General features: G+C 35.0%; 2 protein-coding genes and 1 long non-coding RNA gene across 4 annotated transcripts; 2 read left to right on the top strand and 1 right to left on the bottom strand.

Annotated features, from left to right (window-relative positions):
• Positions 1 to 106: 106 nt before the first annotated feature.
• Positions 107 to 15,000, top strand: MTERF3 (mitochondrial transcription termination factor 3). Of its 2 annotated transcripts, none has more exons than XM_087931545.1 (8): positions 107 to 431; positions 2,899 to 3,226; positions 5,060 to 5,212; positions 5,988 to 6,177; positions 8,885 to 9,032; positions 12,248 to 12,319; positions 13,256 to 13,417; positions 13,853 to 15,000. In XM_087931545.1, the coding sequence occupies exons 2-8, from the start codon at positions 2,914 to 2,916 to the stop codon at positions 14,045 to 14,047; spliced, it is 1,233 nt and encodes a 410-aa protein (XP_087787671.1). In that variant the 5' UTR covers positions 107 to 431; positions 2,899 to 2,913; the 3' UTR covers positions 14,048 to 15,000. The 2 variants fall into 2 exon arrangements, with proteins under 2 accessions (XP_087787671.1, XP_026561720.2); XM_026705935.2 differs by having other exon boundaries at positions 118 to 395.
• Positions 15,001 to 15,165: 165 nt separating this feature from the next.
• Positions 15,166 to 16,126, bottom strand: LOC148126430 (uncharacterized). The gene is made up of 2 exons (XR_015743263.1): positions 16,021 to 16,126; positions 15,166 to 15,598 (listed from the first exon to the last, which is right to left on the bottom strand). It is a non-coding gene; the product is annotated as an uncharacterized LOC148126430 (long non-coding RNA).
• Positions 16,127 to 16,176: 50 nt separating this feature from the next.
• Positions 16,177 to 22,902, top strand: UQCRB (ubiquinol-cytochrome c reductase binding protein). The gene is made up of 4 exons (XM_026705936.2): positions 16,177 to 16,223; positions 18,192 to 18,263; positions 19,420 to 19,586; positions 20,794 to 22,902. Exons 1-4 carry the CDS (start codon positions 16,205 to 16,207, stop codon positions 20,869 to 20,871), a joined length of 336 nt encoding a protein of 111 aa, XP_026561721.1. The 5' UTR covers positions 16,177 to 16,204; the 3' UTR covers positions 20,872 to 22,902.
• The last annotated feature ends 632 nt before the right edge of the window (positions 22,903 to 23,534 follow it).

The raw sequence follows: 23,534 nt of genomic DNA, 5'->3' as shown, positions 1-23,534 counted from the left end.
GATAGCGGGCCCAGTCTCGCCGCTCCCAACCCTCGCAGCTCCGCGGAAGAGAAGGGAAAGCAGAAGGAGGCGCGCCAGCGGGCAGCGAGGAGACGTAGCCGGGATGGGAGAAGGGGCGGCGCGTCGCTTTAGACGTAGCCGGCAGCCGCCGCCGCCGCCACGAGGAAGGGCTGCTCGGGGCCTCGCCTCCTGCTCTTTGCGTCAGGAGGAGCGCCTTGCGAGCCGGGGAAGGCGACCCTCGTGAAGGCGAGGGGTGCCTCGCTGCAGCTGGGCAGGCGTTGGACACCCTCACCCTGCTTCCTTCAGGCGCAGCTTCGAACGGCGGGCCCTCGAAGGAGAAAAAAACCCCGCGGGATCGAGAGCTTGCAGCGTTGCCTGGTCCGGGGTGCAGCCGGGTGAGTTGGTCACTTCTCGCGGGTCCTTCCTCGGAAGTAAGCCGGATTTCTGTGCTCGGTGGAATTTACTACAAGTCGTTTTGGGGAGTCTTGTAAGGGATTCTCTGAACGTTCCTGGAGTATCCCATCGAGGGCACCCTGATGTACACCCTGAGTATCCCATCGAGGGCACCCATCACCGATGTTGGAGTAAATATAGTACAGGTAGACCTCGACTTACAACAGTTCATTTGGTGACTTAGACTAGACTTAGAACTTGGACTTAGAGTAACTTTATTATCCCTTTGAATGTGCATTAATCGGCATGCATTACAATGAAATTTCGTGCTCTTTAAAGAGTCTCCACCTCCAAAGTGACCCTTCAAAATTACAACAGCATTGAAAAAAAGGATTTATGACCGGTTTTTCACACTTAATGACTGCTGTAGCATCCCCATGGTATCTTGATTAAAATTCAGATGCTTGACAACTGACTCATGTTTATGATGGTTGTAGTGTTGTGTTGAGGTCATGTGATCACCTTTTGCAACCTTCTGACAAGCAAAGTCAGTGGGAAAGCCAGATTCACTTTACAACAGGTTTACTAACTTAACAACTGACGTTATTCACTTAACAACTGTGGCAAGAAAGATCGTAAAATGGGGCAAAATTCACTTAACAAATGTCTTGCTTAGCAACAGAAATTTTGGGCTCAGTTGTGGTTGTAAGTCGAGGACTACTTCTATTGTAGAAATCAGGGGACATGCATTTTAACTAGACACCCATTGCATTTTCTCTAATTTGGGATCCTGCGTTCTTGTGATGGATGGTGGGAGATCGTCCAGGAACTCTGAAGGGTCAGAGATTGTGTACCTTCCTGCCCTCCAGTTACTTCATGTTGTCTATAAAAATGAGACAACAGAGAAAAAGGATGGCTGTATAACTACCGAACTGTGTCCCAGATTTTATCTAATTTTGGTTCTGCCGATATATTAACTGTAAGGAGGAATTTTTCTCCACAAAGCAGCTAGAACCCTACAGGGATCTCATGCTATTTCAGTCATGTTGGCTGAGGATATAGCAATATTTTCTTGGGGTGGGGGGGGAACCCTACTTTAGGGATGGATTACTGGAGCTTTATATCATAACTGTCTTGATGTGCTACTCTGATGAGTCCCACCAGAAGTTTTTAAAAGAGGGCTGATGTTCCCATTAGTGCTACAGAGGCAATAGGATGAACTATTGAATGCTTTTTAGGCCTTGTGATTAATGTGATTAATTAATTTTAGACCCTGTAAATAATTAGGAGTTCCCAAAAGTGGGCTAAAGCAAAAGCAAGACAATAATCCCCAAACTATGTACACTACAAAAGCAGACTGGTTCTTATTTTGATATTGATGGTAATATAACATCTTCTACTGTATCTGATAACAGCAGGACAGGTGCCAGGTCCCTAATGTAGGAGCAGACAACTATTTCCCCTCAAAGATCTTTTCTTTCTTTCTTTCTTTCTTTCTTTCTTCTTTTGCAATCCAGGTCACTTCTTTTGTCACCGAACTATGATGATATATAATTTCCCGTTGTTTTATTTATTAATTAATTTGATTTAAGCACTGCCCAACTCCAAATCAAGTCATGACTGCACAAGGTTGAAAAAATAATTAACAAGTTTATCTACTTTCCTTCACTGCCCTATCTGCTGCTCCTTCATCTTCAGCAAATGATTCTATGTTAGAGCAGGTATACTCAGCCCACAGCCCATGGGCTACATGTGGAACTGGAGAGCTGGTAATGTGACCACAAGACCCTCCCCAATATAAAATTTGCTATTTCTGTATATTAACTATATGATATATTTTTATATTGAGCCCAAGGCAATTTCTTTTCACTCATTGCAGCCCAGGCAATCCAAAATGTTGGACATGCCTGGTGTACAACCACTTACCACTTGATTGGTTGATTGACTGAACTTATATACCTGCCCATCTCACTCACATGTGACTCTGAACAGCATACACAATTAAAACAAAGACTAAACAATCAATATAATTCAACTATTAAAACCAATGAAAAACAGTTAAAAGGCTACAATAAAGAAAAAGACAAGAGTGCAGTCTAAAATTACACTAGCCTTTTGACAGGCTCCACAGTTCCATGGGATCTCCATATCCCATCAGAAAACCAAGTTTTGAGAGCTTTCAAGGTTTCCTATTCTTAACATATGGCAATAATAGTTTGTCAAGCACAGGAAATCAGAAGTCCGGGCAATTCAAATGAATATAGGTTTATTACATGCTAATGTTCTATACAAGAATCTGAACTACTAATGGTCAAAGGAAATTTGTGGTAGATAAAGAATCAAAGGAATTCACAGTGGGCTGAACTAAGATCTCCTTCGAGCGTTTTTGATCCCTCCCTCAAGCTCAGCCTGGTCGTCTCCTACATCGTCACTGCAAACCAGTATTACAAATCCTTATTCTGTCTAACAAATAAGTATAAATATTCCTTTGGTCTTTTCTTACAGATCTTAATCAGTAAGATGCCTTTGTGGACTCGACAGTTATCCAGATGCTGCTCTTTGTTAAATGCATACAATATTATAAAGAGTGCAGAGCTGAGAAAGGAATCAGTAATAATGTGGACACCTTTTCTTGAACCATCAATGTTGAAGTGCCTTTGTCCTTACGGATATTATTGCCACATGCTGTTAAAGAACTTTAGAACTTTGCATCTGGAGAATCACAGGCAGTTCTGCAGCTCAAGTACTGAACCCCACCAGACTTCACTTTCTGTCATTGACAAGCCGAAACCTGAGATAGTACCTATTTTAGATACCGAAGAATTGCTTCAAGGTAAGTAAAAAATTACATTAATATGACGTTGAACATGATATATCGCAGCACTACATCTAAATTTGTTCAGTTTTATTTGGTCTTCCTTTTCTGTTCAAAATTGTTTAGAATTTATTGTTTGCTATAGTATTTAAATCACATTTTTTTAACAGAGCCTGAGAAAATTATTTGATAGAGTTGAGGGTGAATCTTATACAGATAGTTCCCAGTTAATAAGAATAATTGAGACTGGAAAAGACCTACTCTGATCCAAGATACTTCTGGATTGGTCCTTCCCAGCCCTGAACCTCAGCAAGTTAAGGGACTAACTCCAATGCACACCACCCTTTACCTCCTTTCGTATCTATGCCTTTTTGGCTGCCTTACACTCCACCGGCCCAGCTGGTCTTCACTGTCCTCTTCCTGCTAAGGCATGCGTATCTAGCTGTAGCATTCTTGTCCAAATCATGTGTGGCCTTCCTGCAAAACTCCTTTGTAGGGTAATAAAATAGGTTATTCAGTATATGAGTTACCCTCAGCTTCAAATCTATCTGGGTTCATTGCAAAAACACCTTTTTTTCCTCACTTTATGCAATGTAATTAGAAATGTCTGATCTCAGCCTTGAGCAAGCCATAGTATACTATTTTATTTAAATTAGCAATGATTAATATTGCTTGTGCAGTTATAAATATGGCTCTAATATAATTATGCTAAATTGCCAGTCTAAATCTCAATTTCCAATTGGGTTCACACTTTAAGGTATAATACAGCTTGTTTGATTTTATTGTGTTAAGTAATCCCAGACAGTTAACAGTTTAATACAGTGTGTGGAATCTAAAGTGTGTGTATGTCTGTCTGTCTGTGTGTGTGTGTAGGAGCAATTATACAAGCATGAAACTTGTGACACTATCTGATTGTAAAAGCAAATTTGTAGAATATTTTCTAGAGTTATAACTTCCAGAAATGAGTTATAAGTTTCTTCTTCAGAGCCCCAAATTTGGAAGTGAAGGGAGGGTGAGTGTGTGTGTATGAGAGAGAGAGAGAGAGAGGGAGGGAGAGGGAGAGGAAGAGCAGAGGGTTATTTATATATATATAAAGCCATCCAGCACTACCCTTTGGTAAGATGTGTGGCCAATAAATTTTTATAAATAATAAAATGTGGAGACTCAATCAAACCAAAATTTATTATGTTGCCAGAGGTTAGGCATGAGTGTTGATTATTATACCCACTGTCATTTTTATATAAATAATTGGCAAATTATTTATTCATATATTTGTTTATTTATAAAATTTATTAGCTACCCACCTTGCCATATAGTAACTCTGGGTGGCTTACAATATTGAAAGATAAAACTGAATAATATAAACACAATGCTATAAAATCAACCTAGCTAAAAAGATAAGGGGAAAATATTGTTGAGTTGGGCAAATATACTGGTAATTATGGCAAAATGGCAAACATTGGCAATCTTTGAGACTCTAAATTGCACCAATTTATTGCTTCAGGTTTCATTGGATGCCATAACAACAGAACGAATCTAATAAAAACTGGTGGGTGGGTCCTAAACAGTCATGCATTGTCATCGTCAAAAATTCTATATGTTATTGTTTTGGGGTTTCTCATTTTTTAAAAATAGTCTTCAATAGACTATTTAAAAGACAGAATCTCCCTTCCCCTATATTTTGAAAACAAATAATAATCAATTTTATCCAGAATAATAAAAGAATTCTCATTAGGGTTATTTATCAATAGCTAAGATAGCTCAGCTCTGTTCACCATATAAATGCCATGTGTTTGGTATTCTATCACTTCCTTAACTTCCGTTGTTTTTTTTTCTTTTCATGAACTTAAGATTTGGACTATGGCTTGCCTATATCTCCCTTGGAGAAAATTTCAGAAGATGAGTCTCTTCAAATCAAAGCTGCACCACCACCTCCGTTAGAATCTTTCTCACTTAGAGATTATGTTGACCATTCGGAAACATTGCGCAAATTAGTGCTTCTAGGTAAGTATAGCTCCATTTGCTAGACACTTTGTGATATGTTGAAACTCTGTGATAATCATTTTTACTATATAACAACCTGTCATGTTTGAATACACAACACATTCAATATTTGCAGAATATATTTCTATCGTAAAATGGTAGCTGGAAGGTATACTCTATTGCAGAAATATAATTGAGGGCAGAAAGCACTTTTGCACAATTTCTTTGTAATAGGAGGGTTCATAAATACAATAAATCCATGAAAAATTTGGAAAACAACTTATTTAGAACTATTATTTATCTACATGTACCTCAGGATGTATACAGTATTACTTATTACCTTTATAATCATATATATTAACATTTCTGTATCTGTATCATACTAAAGTATGTGGTGCCAGTAATCAATATTCTTCTGAGACCTTTAAAGAATGGAGCTGATCTGTTGATTTTACCAGAATGGTAGGAATCAATGAGGCTTGAGCTCTTTCTTCCACGATCCCTAGTTATTTAGAGTTGCTATCTATATTTACTCAGTCACATTAAAAATGACTATAAATGAAAGATTGTGCAGTGGAGCTCAAAATTGGATTCAGACATGATCAGACTGTTGATGTCAGTGTGACTTAAGATAGTAAATGTGTACCTTAAAGTGATTGATTTCACTGGGGTTGTTCTGGGTATAAAAGTAGAACACATAGCTTTTAGTGTTTGCATGTACAAAATTAGGCACACTGTAGGATAAATATTTATTTTCACTGAATAGCTATGTAATCTGTTTTTGAATTCCCTGCAGGAGTCAACTTGTCCATTGTGGAAAAACATCCAAATGCAGGCCAGCTTCTTGTAAAACTCGATTTTGAAACTGATATTAAAAAAATCCTTCTATTTCTTAATGATATTGGTTTGGAAGATACACAATTTGGGGCATTTCTCACTAAAAATCCTTATATTCTCAATGAAGAGGTTGAAGATCTAAAAACAAGGTAAGGACATCTGGGCATTCCAATTCCCTCATCCACCGAATCTCAGCTGTTTAAATCTGCATTGGGTTGGAAGTCATTGGATTTCTTGTTTGCTCCAGTGACACCATTTTAGAATTGTGGGTTCAGTATGGTAACCGCAGCTAAGAAGTTCTAAATAAGCACTACTGGCATGAAGAATAAAAGCTGATGAGAAAGGGAGGAATACATGAATTCTTAAGTCTGCATTGGACGTTGGATGATTTGTCTAAGAGTATAGTCTTTTGGGTCAGTAGATTACTAAACTTGCCATTTTCCAAATGGACTTTGTGTATCTGGCCAAAGTTTTTCCAGTCCCAAATTAAACATACCAATAATCCTCATTTAGCAATTATTCATGATTGCAATGGTGATGAAAAAGTAATTTTGTTACCAACTCTCTCATTTACAACCTTCACAGGTCTGTAAATCAAATAAAATCTGATGTAAGATCATAAGCACAATCATGGTATCACTTAGCAACCAAGTCACTTAACCAAGTACCAGTCCCAATTGTGGTTGTTCAATAAGGGCTATTTGTAATTGGCTTAAACAAGTATAGCAGCTGCTATGTAGAAAGAATGCCAAGTTCTGTTCCTTATTAAACATGATTCCTTCCCAAATAGAATCCAATCCAATGCATGCATTGAATTTTCATGGAGGTTTTCCTGAAGTTGGAAAAGAGAATTTTTTGTTTATTTTCAGTAAAATTTGTAATGCATTCTGAATTGTAGGGACAGAATTTGATTGTTGAGACTTGACTAAATACCAGGCATGTGTTTTTCATTATGGGGCAAAATTACAATTCCTTGTCAGTAGATAGAAATGAAAAAATAGAAGGTTGATTAGAGATTCAATTCGTTTTACTTGCCATTTTCTTAAAGGCTTATTATTATCCACATATTCTGGTTGAAAAGAAAATCTAGCCTTTTATCAACACGAAATATTTCAGCAGTTACATCTTGAGTATAATATAATTAAAATGGCATGAAAAGAGATTTAGTATACAATAACATTGAAGTTTGAAATATTTAAGAAAATCAAAAATTAAGTGGTTATATATATTTATATATATTTAAGTTATATTTATGATCAACTAAGGAATTCTGTAAATCATGCAGTATTTTTTGATAACCTGTTCAAGGGAAATGATTATCACTAACAGCAGATATGAAAAATATTTTTTAAAAACATGGAGTCTGAAATAGGAGTGCCATAACAGCCCATTGAAGATAGATAATTCTTAATAGGGCTACAATGCTGGTTGGCTGTTGGTACACTTTCTAGAAGCTTAATTTCACACTACAATATTTGCGCATCTTGCTAATGGAAGATGTAAAAATGAGCTGGATTTTAAATTGATTCAAGTGCAAGACCCACATCTCTTAAGTTTCCAGAGGATTTATATAGCAGTGTTTTAAAAAGACACCCATGATAGAAATTTACAATCACCTCAGATGCTGCTGAATTATGGCTGTAAGCCCTTAAATCACTTGCTAGTGTGCAGAAAATGCATAATTAAAAAACTAATTTCTCAGAGTTCTCAGCATGACAAGGAAATGTTAAAATCAAAGGAAACATTGTGTTTTTTCCTTGTAGCACACAAAAGAGAAGAAAGATTAAGCGGCATTTCAGTTGCTAAAAACGTGGTTTCTGTTGTATCTGAATGGAATCAGATTGTGAATGCTATTATAGCAGGTTCTGGTGAAATGGTAGATTCAGAGATGGGATAAAAGTTCAGTAATTATAAGACTCTTTTAACATTATGTTAGTTTAGAAAATGGGGGAGTGAAAAGAAATAAAATAAATAATAATTCCCTTATATAATCTTCCAAATTTTGATGGTGTGAAAAGCCTGTAGATTGTTTCTGTGTAATATTTGGAGAATATACTACCTACATTTGGGGGAGGTTAATTAAAACAAAAACAAGAATATTACAGTTTGTTCTTTATAAGTCAGTTGACAATGCCAAGAACCTGTTAATTTTGGGATCCTTAACAAGTTTTTTACTGTCCCTTTTGTAACTGCAACATTATAGTGGAAATATTTATCCAAGTCTGTTCAGCCAGTTTACCCTCAATGCTTTCTGAGATTCACAATTGACCTTCTGTCCAGAAAGCCTGCTTTCCCCACAACAGGTTTTCATGAACTGAATAGTATTAAAGATTCTATTTTAAGAAATAGGCTAGAAGAACAATGAATGTTCAAGATGAGTTCCCAGCACTTTTTCCATGGTTATGTCTTTTGGGCAGAGAAAGAATGTAAACCTTTAGAGCCACTGTTTGATAACCTTTCTTGATTTATTTAAACATACCATTTAAGTTCATTAAGACGTTTTCCTTAAAACCAAAATGTATTCGCATTCAATTGCTTATTTTAGTGTAAGCTATATGGGATACTAAGATCACACCGCAAAACTCAGTATTGACAGAACTTTTATTTAAATGCAGCTGGAAATTGTTAACTAATTCTTTAACATTTTTACATTATGGTTTTATTCTCATTAATTGGGAATTGTGATATTTTGCTTTAGTCAAGACTTTTCTACCCTTCATTTTAGCTGCTTTGCTTGTTAATATTATTGAAATATCTGCTACTTTGATAGATAATGCTGGGGACGTGGTCATTTGGATAAATGGTTGCCACTTGGCTTTCTTTCATTATAATTTAATGTATTTCCTTATTTTCCAGGGTTGACTATCTAATATCAAAAAAATTTTCCAAAGAAGCAGTTACACAAATGGTCTTAAGGGCTCCATGTTTACTCCTCCTTTCTGTGGAAAATCTGGATGATAGATTGGGTTTCTTCCAAAATGTACTTGGACTAAATCCAAGAAAGGTACCTTTTACTTTTCTTTAAAGACCACTTTGGATTAAAATGAGCACTGTGTGGCATTTCATTTGTATGGAATTCAGCAACAACTGGAGAGAGATTCATAATTTCTATTTTGATTATAGTATATATTTGTCCACAATATGTGAAAATATAATTGAAAAAAATCATCAAAAATCAGATAGTAAGAATCTTTTTCATTACAAGAATTTAAAATTTCCTATTATATAGACATTTATCTAGATGGCAGAGAATAGCCATTATACCCAGCTTTCTGAAAAGAATGTATATGGTATAATATTGCTGTAGGTTAGCCAAAAAAAATTCCATTGCAATGAAATTGAAGTAATTGAGTCATGATGATCAACATATGTATATAAATTGTTGAACCTGAAATCCTGTTAAGATTTTGCCTATGTTATAAAATACACTGCTCAAAAAAATAAAGGGAACACTTAAACAACACAATGTAACTCCAAGTCAATCACACTTCTGTGAAATCAAACTGTCCACTTAGGTAGCAACACTGATTGACAATCAATTTCACATGCTGTTGTGGAAATGGAATAGACAACAGTAGAAAGCACAGGCAGTTAGCAAGACATCCCCAATAAAGGAGTAGTTCTGCAGGTGGTGACCACAGACCACTTCTCAGTTCCTATGCTTTCTGGCTGATGGTTTGGACACTTTTGAATGCTGGCGGTACTGTCACTCTAGTGGTAGCATGAGACAGAGTCTACAACCCACAAAAGTGGCTCAGGTAGTGCAGCTCATCCAGGATGGCACATCAATGTGAGCTGTGGCAAGAAGGTTTGCTGTGTCTGTCAGCGTAGTGTCCAGAGCATGGTGGTGCTACCATGACATGAGTGACAGGGTCTGGAGACGCTGTGGAGAACGTTCTGCTGCCTGCAACATCCTTCAGCATGACCGGTTTGGCAGTGGGTCAGTAATGGTGTGGGGTGGCATTTCTTTAGGGGGCTGCTGCGAAGGAGAGAGAACAGGGAAAAGATTTGGGGTTTTTTTTTCTCCTTTTCCTATACTGACAGCGAAGAGACTTAAGCAAGAAATTGGAAAAAAATCCACTTTGACATTAATAGGCATTTAATGCTGAAAATAAAAAGTCAAAGGGATAATAAAGATTTCTGGATAATCAAAAGCTTTTGAAAACAGGAAAGGACAGAAAAAGAATAAAAGGGCAGGATCTGGAAGGGAGGAGACTGCCTGGAATTAAAACGAACTTACAGCAAAATCTTAACAAGACTTTCAAAAGATACATTTTAACTGAAATATCGCAACAAAAACCCCAGGAAGAGAAAGTGGAAAAAGAAAAAGAAGAAATAACTCGGAACTATTTGGATTACTTGATGATTTCTGGATTTTTGGTTATTGTATTTGAATGACTAAAATCAATTGGGTGGTTGTTTAAAACTGTTTAAAATGGCTCCACTTTTAGAAGAACTGAAAATGGAACTTAAAAAGTACAAAGAAGATGCACAAGAAGGGAGAGGTTCTTTTGGCTTCGTATTTCAGTTTTTAGAAATGGAGATTTGGAATTATGAGAAACAGCAAGAAATGCCTGCAGAACAAGAAGATTGCGACAAAGAAGAAGCCATCTTTAATGAACAAGTAATCTTAGGTGGGGGGAAAAAAGGAAGGGGGGGAAAGAGAATGGAAAATTTAAGATTGGGAAAAACAATTCCCCCCCAAAATAGAGTGAAAAGTAAGTATAAAATCAGAAAGCAACAGAAGCAGGAAATGCAGAAGAGAGAATTAGAAGTAGAGAGACAAGGGGGTAAAAAGGGGAGGGAGAAGAAGAGAGGGAAGAAAGGAAAAGAAGTTATAAAGGACAGAAACAAAATATAGAGAAAAAGGGCCTATTTAGAGATAATGGGTGAAAATGTAATGGAAAAAGGGATTCTGCAAAGGTACATAAGATAGTATTGTTATATTAGAAATAGAAATAATTTTAGAAAATATGAAACAATGTATGATTAAAATGTTTGATAAAATAGCTATCGTAATTCAATGGAATGCTTGTCAATAAATAAATGTAACAAAATGAATATTTAATGATTTACAAAACATGTGAAGAGAAATAAGGGAAAATTAATTATGGAGATTATATGTGTCTTTAAGGGAGTATGATATTTAATTGAAAAGAAGTCTTAAAGATGTTAAGATTTTAATGATTATTAATGATAGAACTGAATTGGAAGGGAATGAGGGTTTATAATTACATATATTTATAATCTTTTTTTTAAAAAAAAAAGAATATAGTGTGTATTATAAGAATGTACCAAGCAGAATTCGATTGGAAGTTATGTATTATGTATTATATTGAAGGTCATAACCTTAAGGTATATATTGAAGTTTAAATAAGAGTTGGATGGATGTAATTAAAAGATATAAAGGTGTCATACTCCAATTAGTAACTACAGGAGAAAATTTGTTTAATGAGAAAAGATAATATGAAATTGAAACAGAACAGACAAAAGTATAAATATAATGATTTGAATTGAGATGAGATAATCAAAATAAAATTGAGAAAATTAAAAGAGGGGAAAAACTATATAGAAAATATAGAATAGTATAAAATATTGGATAGAACACAAAAAGGATCATGAAATTGAGTTTTGTGTCTGTATAAAGAAGTTCAACTCGAGACCATGCTATTTTCAAAAAAGATGTTTTATTTGTATTCTGTATGTGTGAAAATCCAAATAAAACTTTATTTTTTAAAAAAAGAATATTTCATTCATTAAGATCTATGATTTCTTATTTTTGTGTTCCCTTTATTTTTTTGAGCAGTGTACATTCTTACATTATTTACACTCTGGATTGTATATCTGGCAGATTTTTCCTTACATAACCATAACACCCAAATAAGAAAATCTGTGTCTAGCTGAGGTACAACAGCTTCCCATGAATAGCTGAGGCACAATAGCTTCCTATGAATATGGCTGCCACTCTAAACAGAAGCATAAGTAAAAATAGAAGATATATCACTGCTTGCTTTTAAATTTATATATGTGTGAAAACTGCCAGTATATTAAAGTAAATTGTTTCCTAATGTGATTTTACCATACTATATACATCCATATTTTTTTCAATTAAAATCATGTTGCGTATATATATAAATATACTCTGCTGATGAAATACAAATGTTTATTTTAACCTAAATGTATATTATTTAATACATATTCATTTGTTTTTGAATGTAGACTAGAAATCTGGTAACCCGTCATCCAAGATTGCTAACTGGCAAACTTGAACCGATTGAAGAAAATCTTGCAGTAAGTCTCCTTCTTTTAGCTATTATTGTAAATTGTTCAATATTCATTATTCAACTCGTAAAAGTTGTTAAGAATCATGCAAGATAGCAACTGGACCAATTTTCACAGGTTCCAGTTCTACCTTATACTTAACATATAACAAGAATAATACCCTACTACAGTGATGGTTAACCTTTTTGGCACCGAGTACCGAAACTCGAGCGTGCACTGGAACCGGAAGAGAGCAACTGGCCGGCGCATAGGTGCATGACGGAATCCAGAAGAGCATCTGGCAATGGCGGGCGTGCCCACAGAGAGGACTCTACGTACCATCTCTGGCACGCAAGTCATAGGATCACTATCACAACCCTAGTACATGTAAAGTGTTTTGCACAAGCCCTGTGACTTTGAAATAAGTTCCTTTAAGTTCTTTATAAATATGATAGAAAGCTAGTGTGTGGCAGTACTTTGTATAATAACTTGTGTGTTGTTGCTCACAAACCACAGAGGGGGGTGTATGTTTAATGAGGTGTGTGAACCTCATTATGTGTAAGGTTTATGTGACCTATGTTTATATAACAAAAAATGGGCTATTTTTTTACTTTTTTAAACATGGCATTGTACAGTGTAATCCTTATATAGATTCAAGTGCAATCAATGAATGTTAGACATTTTTTTGAATGCTCAATAACAGTAGTTAACACTGTATGTCTCTTGAAAGCTGGGACTTTATTTTCTATTTCAATATTCTAAAGATACTGAGAATACAACTCACGCAAGGATTTTAGAAAATTATAACTTGTTTTATTTTGGCCAATCCACAGAACTGTGTTGAACATGCAATATTTTTAAAAATGGGGGGAATGCTTCATTTTTTTCTTGGAAATGTTGTCCCAATATTTTCTTTGACTTCTTTCAAATTTCAAAATTGATTCATAGCAATCACTCTCTTTTCAGGTATATGAAGAAGAACTTGGATTTAGTAAGAATGAAATCCGTCATATTGCACACACAGTCCCTAAAAGCTTAAGTACAGGCAAAAAGAAGTTAACACAGATTTTTGATTATGTGCATAATGTAATGGGCATTCCCCACCAACTTATGGTACATTTTCCTCAGGTAAGAATCTTGAAATGTATCTAATTACTAGTCACTGGAGCACAAAATGTGAAAAGTAGCTTAAGGGAAATTCATGCAGATTGTATATCAACATAATCGATTCAATAGATGGCCACCATCTCATATATGTATCTCTGGGTGGCTAACAATCAGAAACAATAAAAAGAGGAAAAAAACATAAAATAGCATAGCAGCCAAAAACATTATTAGCATAACCACTACCAAGAAACAAGCTCACCCAATTCTCAAGATGTAAAGATATGCATTCATGTATTTTTAAAAATAAGTGAAATTGTCCATATTTATGAAACTTACTTGCACATATCACTAGTTTTAATGACTTGTTCAATGCCATATTTGCTGATAACTGTATGCCACTGACTTCAGTATGATGTGCCCAAATAAGGTACATTTTTCATCCTTTTTCTTTTTTAGATTTTTAATGCAAAGTTATTACGAATCAAAGAAAGACATCTCTTTCTTAAGTTCCTGGGAAGAGCCCAATATGATCCAGAGCAACCAAGCTACATCTCCTTGGAAAAATTGATAACCTTGCCAGATGATGTGTTTTGTGCTGAAGTTGCTAAAACAGAAATAACAGACTTTGAAAAGTTTTTGAAAACGCTGTAAAGAACTGTTTAAAAAATATAAATACATCTGGTAGTAGGCCTTCTAACTACAAATTTTGGCAAAACTGTCAGTAAGTAAAATGCCTTCTAAATATGCAAACAAATTTAGAAATAAGATATAACATATCCAAGTGTGCTGATAAATGTTAAATAAGAAAAGCAAACATCATAAATCAAATATAAGGATGATTGAGCATTTATAGTCATGAGTGTAGCCACTTGTGTTTTCCATCAATGACCTAGATGTATTGTTTACCGAAGTATAACAATATCTGGTTTTAAATTTATTCCAGTGAATAAATCAATATTATTACATACAATAGAAAAGTCTGGTAGCATTTTTTCAGACTAACATAAATGTGAGATACAGCTCACTTCATCTGATGCAGAGAAGTTACTAGACTGATGAAAGATTTAAACTGGGAAGAGGTGGAGGAAGGAGAAGTTATGTGAGTGCAGGTTACATTCGAGGCAAATTAAAATTTCCCTATTAAATACACTGTGTAACCATAATTATAAATCATCCCAAACCAAGTCTCTGTTTTTCATCCATTTTAGAAGCTGTATTAGGTTTGTCTATGTTTTGCATGACTGCATTCTACAATTGCATAATTTTGTAGCATATTCCAACCCCTATCGCACAAGCTTTTTAAAGGGAAAAAATTGATTGCAGTGAATATATGGTTCTGCGCCTTACAGGCAATCTGATTTGACTTGTAATTCCAAAATACATTTTCACATTGAACTATTCTAATAAATAGTAATCCAAATGATTGTGGAGGTTAACTCAGAAGGAAAATGGAAACCTAATATTTGGATTTGGTACTTTCTAAAACATAGCATGAAGATGTTATAATTTACAGTTTACTTGTATATCATCCAGAATCCCTCTGTGAGGGAGATGGGCAGTTTCTATATTTGATAAGTAAATAAATAAAAAATATTTTATGAACAGTTGTGGATTTTTTTCATTTTTCATATTGGCATTGGTTCATAGTACAAGAGGCACAAAGGAATATATGTTTTGTTCAGTCTGTTCATTCACTCTGTGGGAATTCAGTACTTCGTCAGCATTCAACTTGATTATCTGGATCATTTGTAAGCATTCTTACTTGATACTTTTTCTATGATTGTGGAATATTTTATTCATTTATTAGATTTTTATCTCACCTTTATCACTTTATAAATAAACTATACACATGGGTATATACATACACTTTACATACACTATACACATGGGTATATAATACAACAACAGTGAGGATCTAAAAGCAGAAAGCAACTTGAATTTGATATCAAATGATATTCAAGATATAGTGTGATATGTACAGGTGTATGTCACTGAATTAATTTGAAATATCTGCTATTGATACAAAAGATAAAACTAAAATGGCAAAAGTTGGCTCCTGGAGAATTAAATCCTGCTCTGCAAAACATTCTTCATGGTTGCTTTGGAGTTAAATTTCAGAAAGTTGACTTGCTGAAATATTCAACCTTTTATCAGTTTTCATGGTCTTCACAGCATGACAAGATCTTTTCCAGCTTTCACAATCTGAGATTGAACAGAAATTCATCAAAAGATAATGCTGCAAATTTTCTCAATGTTTAAACATTCTCAAGATCTGTAATACATACCACTTTTGACAAAATACTTAAAGGCTTTTTCTGCCCCGTGCCAGAAAAATATCATACAAAGGAATAATAATCTTGGCTTTCATTTTAGAGCTGTTTGAAGCTACTCTCTTAAACCATTCTTAGGAGAAACCTCCGTTACTCCCTCTGCCAAATTTAGTAGACTCAATTTATAAATTAAGAGTCATCTTGACTATCCATTTCCCACTGTCGGCAGCAACCTTGTTCGCTGTCCATTGTCAGAAAACAATGAAGCGCAATTCCTCTTGCAAGACATCTTACTGTTTTTTTTTTATTTAAAAATAACACACACCCATATTTATTGTATAAAAGGAAACTTACCGTTCACGCTCCGATTGTACGCGGCAGGAAAAAGGCACACCGCTGATGACCGCCCAAGCATTCATCCGGCAGAGTAACGTGCCGTTGACGCCAGAGTCACGTGACAACTCGGGGCCGTGAGCACGTGGTAATAAAGCCCTCGCTCCTTTTCCCGGCAGGCAGTTCGGGTTTTGTAGAGGTGAAAATGGCGGGCAGGGCACCCGGTACGTAAGTAAAGCGATCATTTTAGTCCGGCCACTTTAACCGTCGAAGAAGGCGGCGTATTTAAGGTTGTGTCGTTTTGTGACCCAGACAAGCCTGCTTTAATCGGTAGTGATGGTAAGAGGACGTAAGACACGATAAGGGTTGTCGACCACTCAGGTCTGTGTGTGTGTCTGTACAGCATCGGTTTTGTACGTGGCTCCTTTGAAGGAAACCCCCCTTTGAATTTAGCTGTGCTTTGAACTCTGGAAGGAGTGCATATAGGAAAGGGCGGGCTGTCCTGCCAGCTTCTAAATAGGTTGTTGGTTTTACTGCAAGGGCCTACGTGGGCTCTGACTCCAAAGGAGTCTTCTGTCAAACAATGAAAAAAAAAGTTTTTATGAAAAGATAACTTTGAGGCTTCGTTGGGATTATCCTCCTCTTCTGAAACACTTGGATGTGAAAAAGAACTCTAAAAAAATCTTTAGGATAGCAACTAATAGCACATATTTTTGCCCTGTCCTTTTTGACTTTCAAGTCTCTGTCTTTGGTCAGAATATATGCCGGTGTTGCTAGTCATCTATGAGGTTTTTAGTGGTTTCTGAAGGCTATATGGCTGCTTAGTTGGGGGATAGTTTGAAAAAAAGCTATACTGTACAGCCGTCCTAGAGGAAGAGGAACAGAGTAGAAATATAAAATTTATTTTAGTTCTCTTGATATTGGTGTTAGTGGCCACAGGAGTTTACCTAGTAGGGAAAGAAGTTGATAACTCATCAATTTTATCAATATGTAATCAAAGGGGATTTTTTCTGACCACTGTTTTGTATCTGTTTCCTGAATTTGAGAAAACAAAAATGCTGCCAGATTTATTTGGTTCCCAAAGTTTTCCCCTTTTCTAATTCCAACTTTATCCCGTACAGTTTTAAAATAAATATTATGCAGTATTGCCAATGTGATTAGTGTTTTGTATAGGCACAAAAATATAATACCTAAGTTATATGGGGGATTATATAAAGGAAGTCTGATAAGAGAATATGCATTATTCTATGTACTAATATACATTAGTTAGGGTATATATGTACTTCTAAATAAGTATTGAGTACTTTTATTTAGTTCAGAATCGAGCATGTGTACTTGAGTATGTGTACCTCACAGTTTTTAAAATAATGTTGATCTTAGCTCATTGTAAATCTGGACAATTCACATATATTTCAATTTCAGCATAAAGGGATTAGGAAGTAGAAGAACAATATTTAGATTGGAATACAGCAGGGGTGTCAAACTCGCTGTGTCATGTGATGTATCAGGACTTTTTTCCCCTTCACTAAACTGGGCAATGGAGGGGCCAGCACGTGATGCATCTGGCCTGCAGGCCACAAGTTTGACACCCCTGGAATACAGTAAAAGCATTACAGGAGGTGTTACTAGGAGTTTCTTTTTAATACTGCATTAAGTGGAATATTTACTTCTCATATTATTCTTGCTGTTGTATTATTTTAAGGTTTCTAAACTTCATTCTGCACATCCTTAATGCACTCCAATCCTTTGAAGTATTGGTCTTCAACTGTAATCACTAATACATTTGAAATTACAGGGCACAAAGTAGAAGAAAATGTTTTCATCTATAAAATGTGTAACTAGCAGTTCTCTGATGAAGCCAACAGTTTTGTTCTGAATACAGTTAAAACTATGCACATATTAAAGGTAATGGTCATAAATGTAACAAAGTTTATTAATAGTATTCTGTCTGAACCTGTATATTGAAAAGTCTTTTTACTTACACCCAAATATAATGTATGCAAATTCTTCTTTCTCAGAAATAGTGCACTTGTTTTTACTGTTGAATTTTTCTGGGCTGACAATCCTATTTTCTAGGATTGAAAGTGTTGCAGCCCTATAACTGCATCTTACTGTATTTGTAGTTCTGAGAGTGTTGGGATATGGATATGGAACAAGTGTACCATCTTAAGTTAACTGATTAATATTTCTAGTTTCAGCTGGCGGTCGTCTGTTTGAGAGATTACGCAAATGGTTTTACAATGCACAAGGATTCAATAAATACGGTGGGCATTTTCTATGGATATTTTTAAACTATAAATTTTATTTGCTAATGTGTTACTGGTGTATAAGTTCTTTATTGAATTGAAACAAAATCTTTTCAAACATGCTGTTCATTGTATTAGTCACAAAATAAATGATAAAAATTAAAATCAGTTACTCTGAATTTAGTTTTATTTTGTAACTAAAGACAACTACTATAGCTATAATTTACATGCTAGTCATTGGCCACATTGTCAATTGTTTGTACATTTGACTAAAGTAAAATAGCAAATTGCTCGAGGATGAACCTATATTTTTTATTTCATAATGTCATCAATTTGGATAGATTGTAAGGCTGCTGACTTCCAAGCAACCAGATATAAATGTGTTGCTGCCAACTATAGCCTATAGGCATCACTGAAGATAAACAGTATGATAAACTGTCTACTTGTGCATGTTTAGTCAGAAATGAATTCTGTTACAATTAAAGGTTAATGTGAGCCTATGCTCACATAATCTCTAAAGTCATCAGTAACAAGATTAACGATTATCTATTCCTTGCTGCAATAATGGCATCCTCTTCATGAATTTACCTACTTTGCAACTCCCTATGCAGAAATTGATTCAGGCTATTAACATTTCTTATAATTCCTGCTAGATCAAAGATTAATGCACAGTATAGATTTATACATGTTTTTTCAGAATAAGCCCCATTAGGGTCAGTAAGACAAATACCATGTAAGTATATTTAGAATTGTTGCTTTGGGTTTTATTCAGTTCATTGAGGAGATAAGGGTGGCACATTAAAAACAGCTACTGAAGTATTAATATATATTTTAATTTTTGTAGTTTTGTTTAATGTTATTCCAAGAGGGGTGGTTCAGAAACTCCAGATAAGGGACTTTTGAATGGCAATGCCATGCAACCCATCATGAAAACATTTAAACGGGTCTTTTGGTTATGCTGGAATTGGAAGTAGGGTGCTGGAGTGACTCATCTATGATTCATTGTCTAGACATTTTTAACAAATCTATAAAAAATAATGTCTTGATCTCCTATCCAGCAGTTAATTGCACAGTGGGTTGCCAAATGCAAGCTTCAAGACATTAGTATGCTTTAAATGCTAAATACTTTTTTTTCATCTAATTGATTGACTGGTATTTTACTTTTCTGTTGCAGGATTAAAGCGCGATGATATACTACGTGAAACTGATGTTGTCAAAGAAGCAATAAAGAGACTTCCGGAAGATGAATATTATGAAAGAATATTTCGCATCAAGAGAGCAGCCCAGTTGAGTCTGACACATGATATCCTTCCTAAAGATCAGTGGACAAAATATGAAGAGGTATGAATTCTTGCATGCAGATTAATAAAAGGAATCCATTGTATAGGGAAGATTGGTTCAAAGCAGGCAGGAATATCAGGATCCTTGTAGAAATTAAATGTTTAAGATATTTAAAACCTTCATTTTATAGTTAAAAATCCTCCCAAAGACATTTCTGCTAATCTGAAAAGAATGTGTGTGAGAGATTATAAATAAATACATTTGAATTTAATAATTATCCTGTGCAATGCATCAGACTCTAGTACAATATTCTCAATCTTGGCAGCTTTAAGTTGTATGACCATCTCCCATGCTGCCTAGGGTATTCTGGAAAATGAAGTCCATACTTCTTAAAGTTGCCAAGGTTGAGAAACACTGCTGTAGTATATGAGGTCTCTCCATTCTACTTACTGGTTCCTCATTTCTAAGAAGTTTCATCCCTCTTAGGGAATGAAGTAAAGTTATTATTTACTCTCCATAGTCATGGCTATACCTAGCTGTGTTGAATTCTGCCAGTAATCAAATCAAAATCAAGACAAGCTATGGTGTAATGCAGTGTGTGAAGCTAGCCACAGAATAGTTTGACCCCAGAAATATGTTGGAGAAAAAGGGTTCCACTATTAGTATCATCAGAAGCTGACAGTTTCAATAAGCTTGCCTGGTGTAGAATGAATACACACACACACACACACACACACACAGTATTCAGTTTTGTTCAGGCATTTTCCCATGTCATCATAGTTGTGCTTTTAAAGTTGTAGCAACATTTTGGCAGAATCTCATCTGCCATCATCAGGCTTCTGTATAGTGTTCGTCTGTGAGTCAGACTTTCACAGCCTTTTCTATTTTAAATTTGGTGCTAGCCTACTGCTGTGCCAGAATGGTTTTTTCTTCATCCTGATTGAAAGATAAACCAGTATCCAACATTTATGGTTGACTGGAAACCCCTTTTCATGAAGTAGGGAAAAATGCACTTATGACTTGTGATTTTATGGTTAGAAAAAAATTGAATAATACCATAGAAAAAAGAAATTTTTTTCTAATCCTAGGGACAATTTTGTAAATGTATTCATATGTGCTACCAAGGAAATCAGAATCAGAAGCTTCTGGTTTTTTATTCTTTCTTTTTGCATTTTTGCTCTTTCTTTACTGTTTCTGCTGTTCATTAGCTTGTATTTTTATGTGTTTTGTAAAACTTTAATAAAAATGTCTTCTGTCTTATTTTTAGGATAAGCCTTATCTATGGCCACATGTGGAGGAAGTTATGCGTGAAAGACATGAAAAAAAAGAATTCAGAGATAAATAATTTTCTGTCCTTTAAGCAAATGTTTTCTTTAGAATGTAATTTGGGCAAAGATTTTGAATACTTTGAATGCTGAGCAAGAATTCTTTGCTTAATTATCCGGTTCAAATAAACGTTACCAAATCTTTTTGGAATCTTGTTTCCTAAGGTGCAAAGAACTACTAGTTACAGCCACATTACATATTGACATGATGATCGGCAAACTTCATTCCAGTTGTTTGAGTAATTCTTTTTGTCATAATACAGATGTTTCCTGCAGTTGGGAGAATAGATAAGCAACTATCCCTTTCTGTTTGTTTCTGCTGTTCTAACTCTTTTTTAAAAAGGTATTCATGTGCATAATAACTATAAATCTCTAGCTCCTAGAGATGGAAATAGAGGCATAAAAATTATGTCAGTGATGCAAAATCAGGATCGCATAGTTTCCATCATATTTTCCCAGAAAGATGGAATGTTCTATTGATATGTTTTTGAAATCTCTAGTTCTTGCCAAATTTCAAATCCAATCATATGACATAATCTGAATTACTCATTTGATGAATTTACTAAATAGTTGAATGTAACTTCAGTCTTGACAGATTACTTGAACATGGGTTCATTTTGCATAAAGATCCCATTAAACTCAGTCCATGTTGGCATTGAAAAATTTCAAAATTTGTTTATTAAAGTTGAAACTCTGTAGTATAAAAGATTGGCCTCTCACTGATAGTAAGTTATTTGCAATGGGGTAAACTCTAAACATGAATAAAAATATTTATTTTCTCTTCAGATTCCTTGTAAATGGGAGAAAAACAGAAATGTGTTTCCCCACTTTTTCTAATGCCTACATTATGATTAGCAAACTCCGATGGAATTTGGGATTTACATATCGCTTGAACATTCCTTCAACTGATGCAATAAAAATTGTCAAAGTAGAAGTGCAAATTAAGTATGTGCTCCTGGTTAAGTATGAATTTATTATGCAAAAAAGCAGTTTCAGATACTCCTTTTATTTTTTTAAATAGAGTAACTATTATGTCAAATTAGGGCCTACTTCTACAGTAAATAGGGTATAGATTTTCATCCAGTGGATATAGAGAATCAATCTCTGAACTACAAAACAGCTTGTTTAAAAGTGGGAATTGGGTATTGCAATAAGCTTCCAAAGGTTACCTAGGTTATGAAATCGTATTTATTTTCTGGAGAAATATATGATACTGTTTAGCTATAAAAATTAAGTATTGTTATTTTATGGTTATATAAATTGCGTTTTATTTGTGTAAGTAAAGGATTTGCTTGTTAATGTGTTGTATTGGTAACACAACATAGCTTTAGTAATTGACTGGAATTTAATAATTATGAAATGTAATAATTATTGACCAGAAGTTTCAAAGTTATTGTTGCTTCAAATATTTATTCATTTATTCATCTACTTTAGTATAGGTTTTACTGCACTATAACCACTTCTGCAGTGAGTTTCTTGGCAAGAAAAGTGAGGAAAAAAATTGTTAAATGATGTCCGTGGGAAAGTAAATCCAGAGAATATAGGTGTTACTGATTTTCTTAGTAAAGGTCATTCACCAAACATTAACATAACCTCATCCTGAAATACACTGCTGGTTTTTAATATTGCTAATATGGATACCAACTTTGTGTTATTTTATTTTTCTGACACCTAATTCTTTATCCTGTGAAGAGAGGAATTGCAGGATTCGATCCTGCAATAGTGTTACTAGAGTACACTTGAAGGCATATTATTCTATTGAAACAGATAACAAAACATGAGATTAAATCTTCAAAAATAGGATCAGCCTCACTACTGCTTTTGCATTTCAAGTTCCTGGCCTTCAAAGCACAATTGCTATGATGCCCTGGTACGAAGAAGTCACCTAAGATTTTTCTTTTCAAATGCCCAAGATAGCACAATTCATCATAATTTTTTTTGTATGTTAGAATATATTTCCATGATGGTGCACTGCTGGATGACTTGAATGGCCAGGTAATTGGCATTGATTTGATGGCCTGTAATTAAAATCTGTTAATGCAATCAAAAAACTGTACTTGCCTTTTCTACAGCTATGTCAACTTCCTGCTTATAGTTTGTGAACAATCACAATTTTAAGATTATATCATCTAGACACCCCCGTTCTATAGCTGTGCATTTCTTTTGCCAGGAGAGGAACTTTGTATTGGTCACTTAGATTTCTTGTTTTGTTTTCAGTCGTTTTCTGTAAGATATCAAGAACATTTTCAAACTTTGTTTCTGTCTTTTAGGAGCTTAGTCTAAGTTGGAAGCCATCCAGAATTCTATTGAGAAATAAAGTCCCTGTATTGAGCGGGGAAAGCTATTCTTTGTATATGAAATCTGTCACCCAATTAAGTTGGTGTAAATTTGATTGGTATTTCCTCTGCCAAAGGATGCATTAGATATTGGAGAGTGGCAGTGTAGAATTTGCACTTAATAGGGTGAACTTCAAATTCAGTGAAGCCCAGGCCCTGAGGTAAAGCAGTATCATTCGTAAATTCATAAATAGCAATAGCACTTAGACTTATATACTGCTTCATAATGCTTTATAGTTTCCCAACCTTTCTGTCTTTGCAGACCAGTGGCAGGGAGGGGATAATTCTGTGGAAGCAGGACCAAGCGCACCCACTGTTCACGCAAATGGAGTACACAGATCATGTCA

This window comes from Pseudonaja textilis, chromosome 3 (genome assembly GCF_049901715.1).
Source record: "Pseudonaja textilis isolate UNSWEBS1 chromosome 3, rPseTex1.2, whole genome shotgun sequence".
Lineage (NCBI taxonomy): Eukaryota > Metazoa > Chordata > Lepidosauria > Squamata > Elapidae > Pseudonaja > Pseudonaja textilis.
This window is presented reverse-complemented; position numbering and strand designations above follow the sequence as displayed.

What these genes read in the sequence shown, in the direction of transcription:
- MTERF3 (XM_087931545.1), top strand. Translation starts at nt 2,914, where the DNA reads ATGCCTTTGTGGACTCGACAGTTATCCAGATGCTGCTCTTTGTTAAAT. An exon ending in TTGGACTAAATCCAAGAAAG is followed by an intron (nt 9,033 to 12,247) that starts GTACCTTTTACT and finishes TTTTGAATGTAG; the next exon opens with ACTAGAAATCTGGTAACCCG. An exon ending in TTATGGTACATTTTCCTCAG is followed by an intron (nt 13,418 to 13,852) that starts GTAAGAATCTTG and finishes TTTCTTTTTTAG; the next exon opens with ATTTTTAATGCAAAGTTATT.
- UQCRB (XM_026705936.2), top strand. An exon ending in ACAAGGATTCAATAAATACG is followed by an intron (nt 18,264 to 19,419) that starts GTGGGCATTTTC and finishes TTTCTGTTGCAG; the next exon opens with GATTAAAGCGCGATGATATA. An exon ending in AGTGGACAAAATATGAAGAG is followed by an intron (nt 19,587 to 20,793) that starts GTATGAATTCTT and finishes TCTTATTTTTAG; the next exon opens with GATAAGCCTTATCTATGGCC.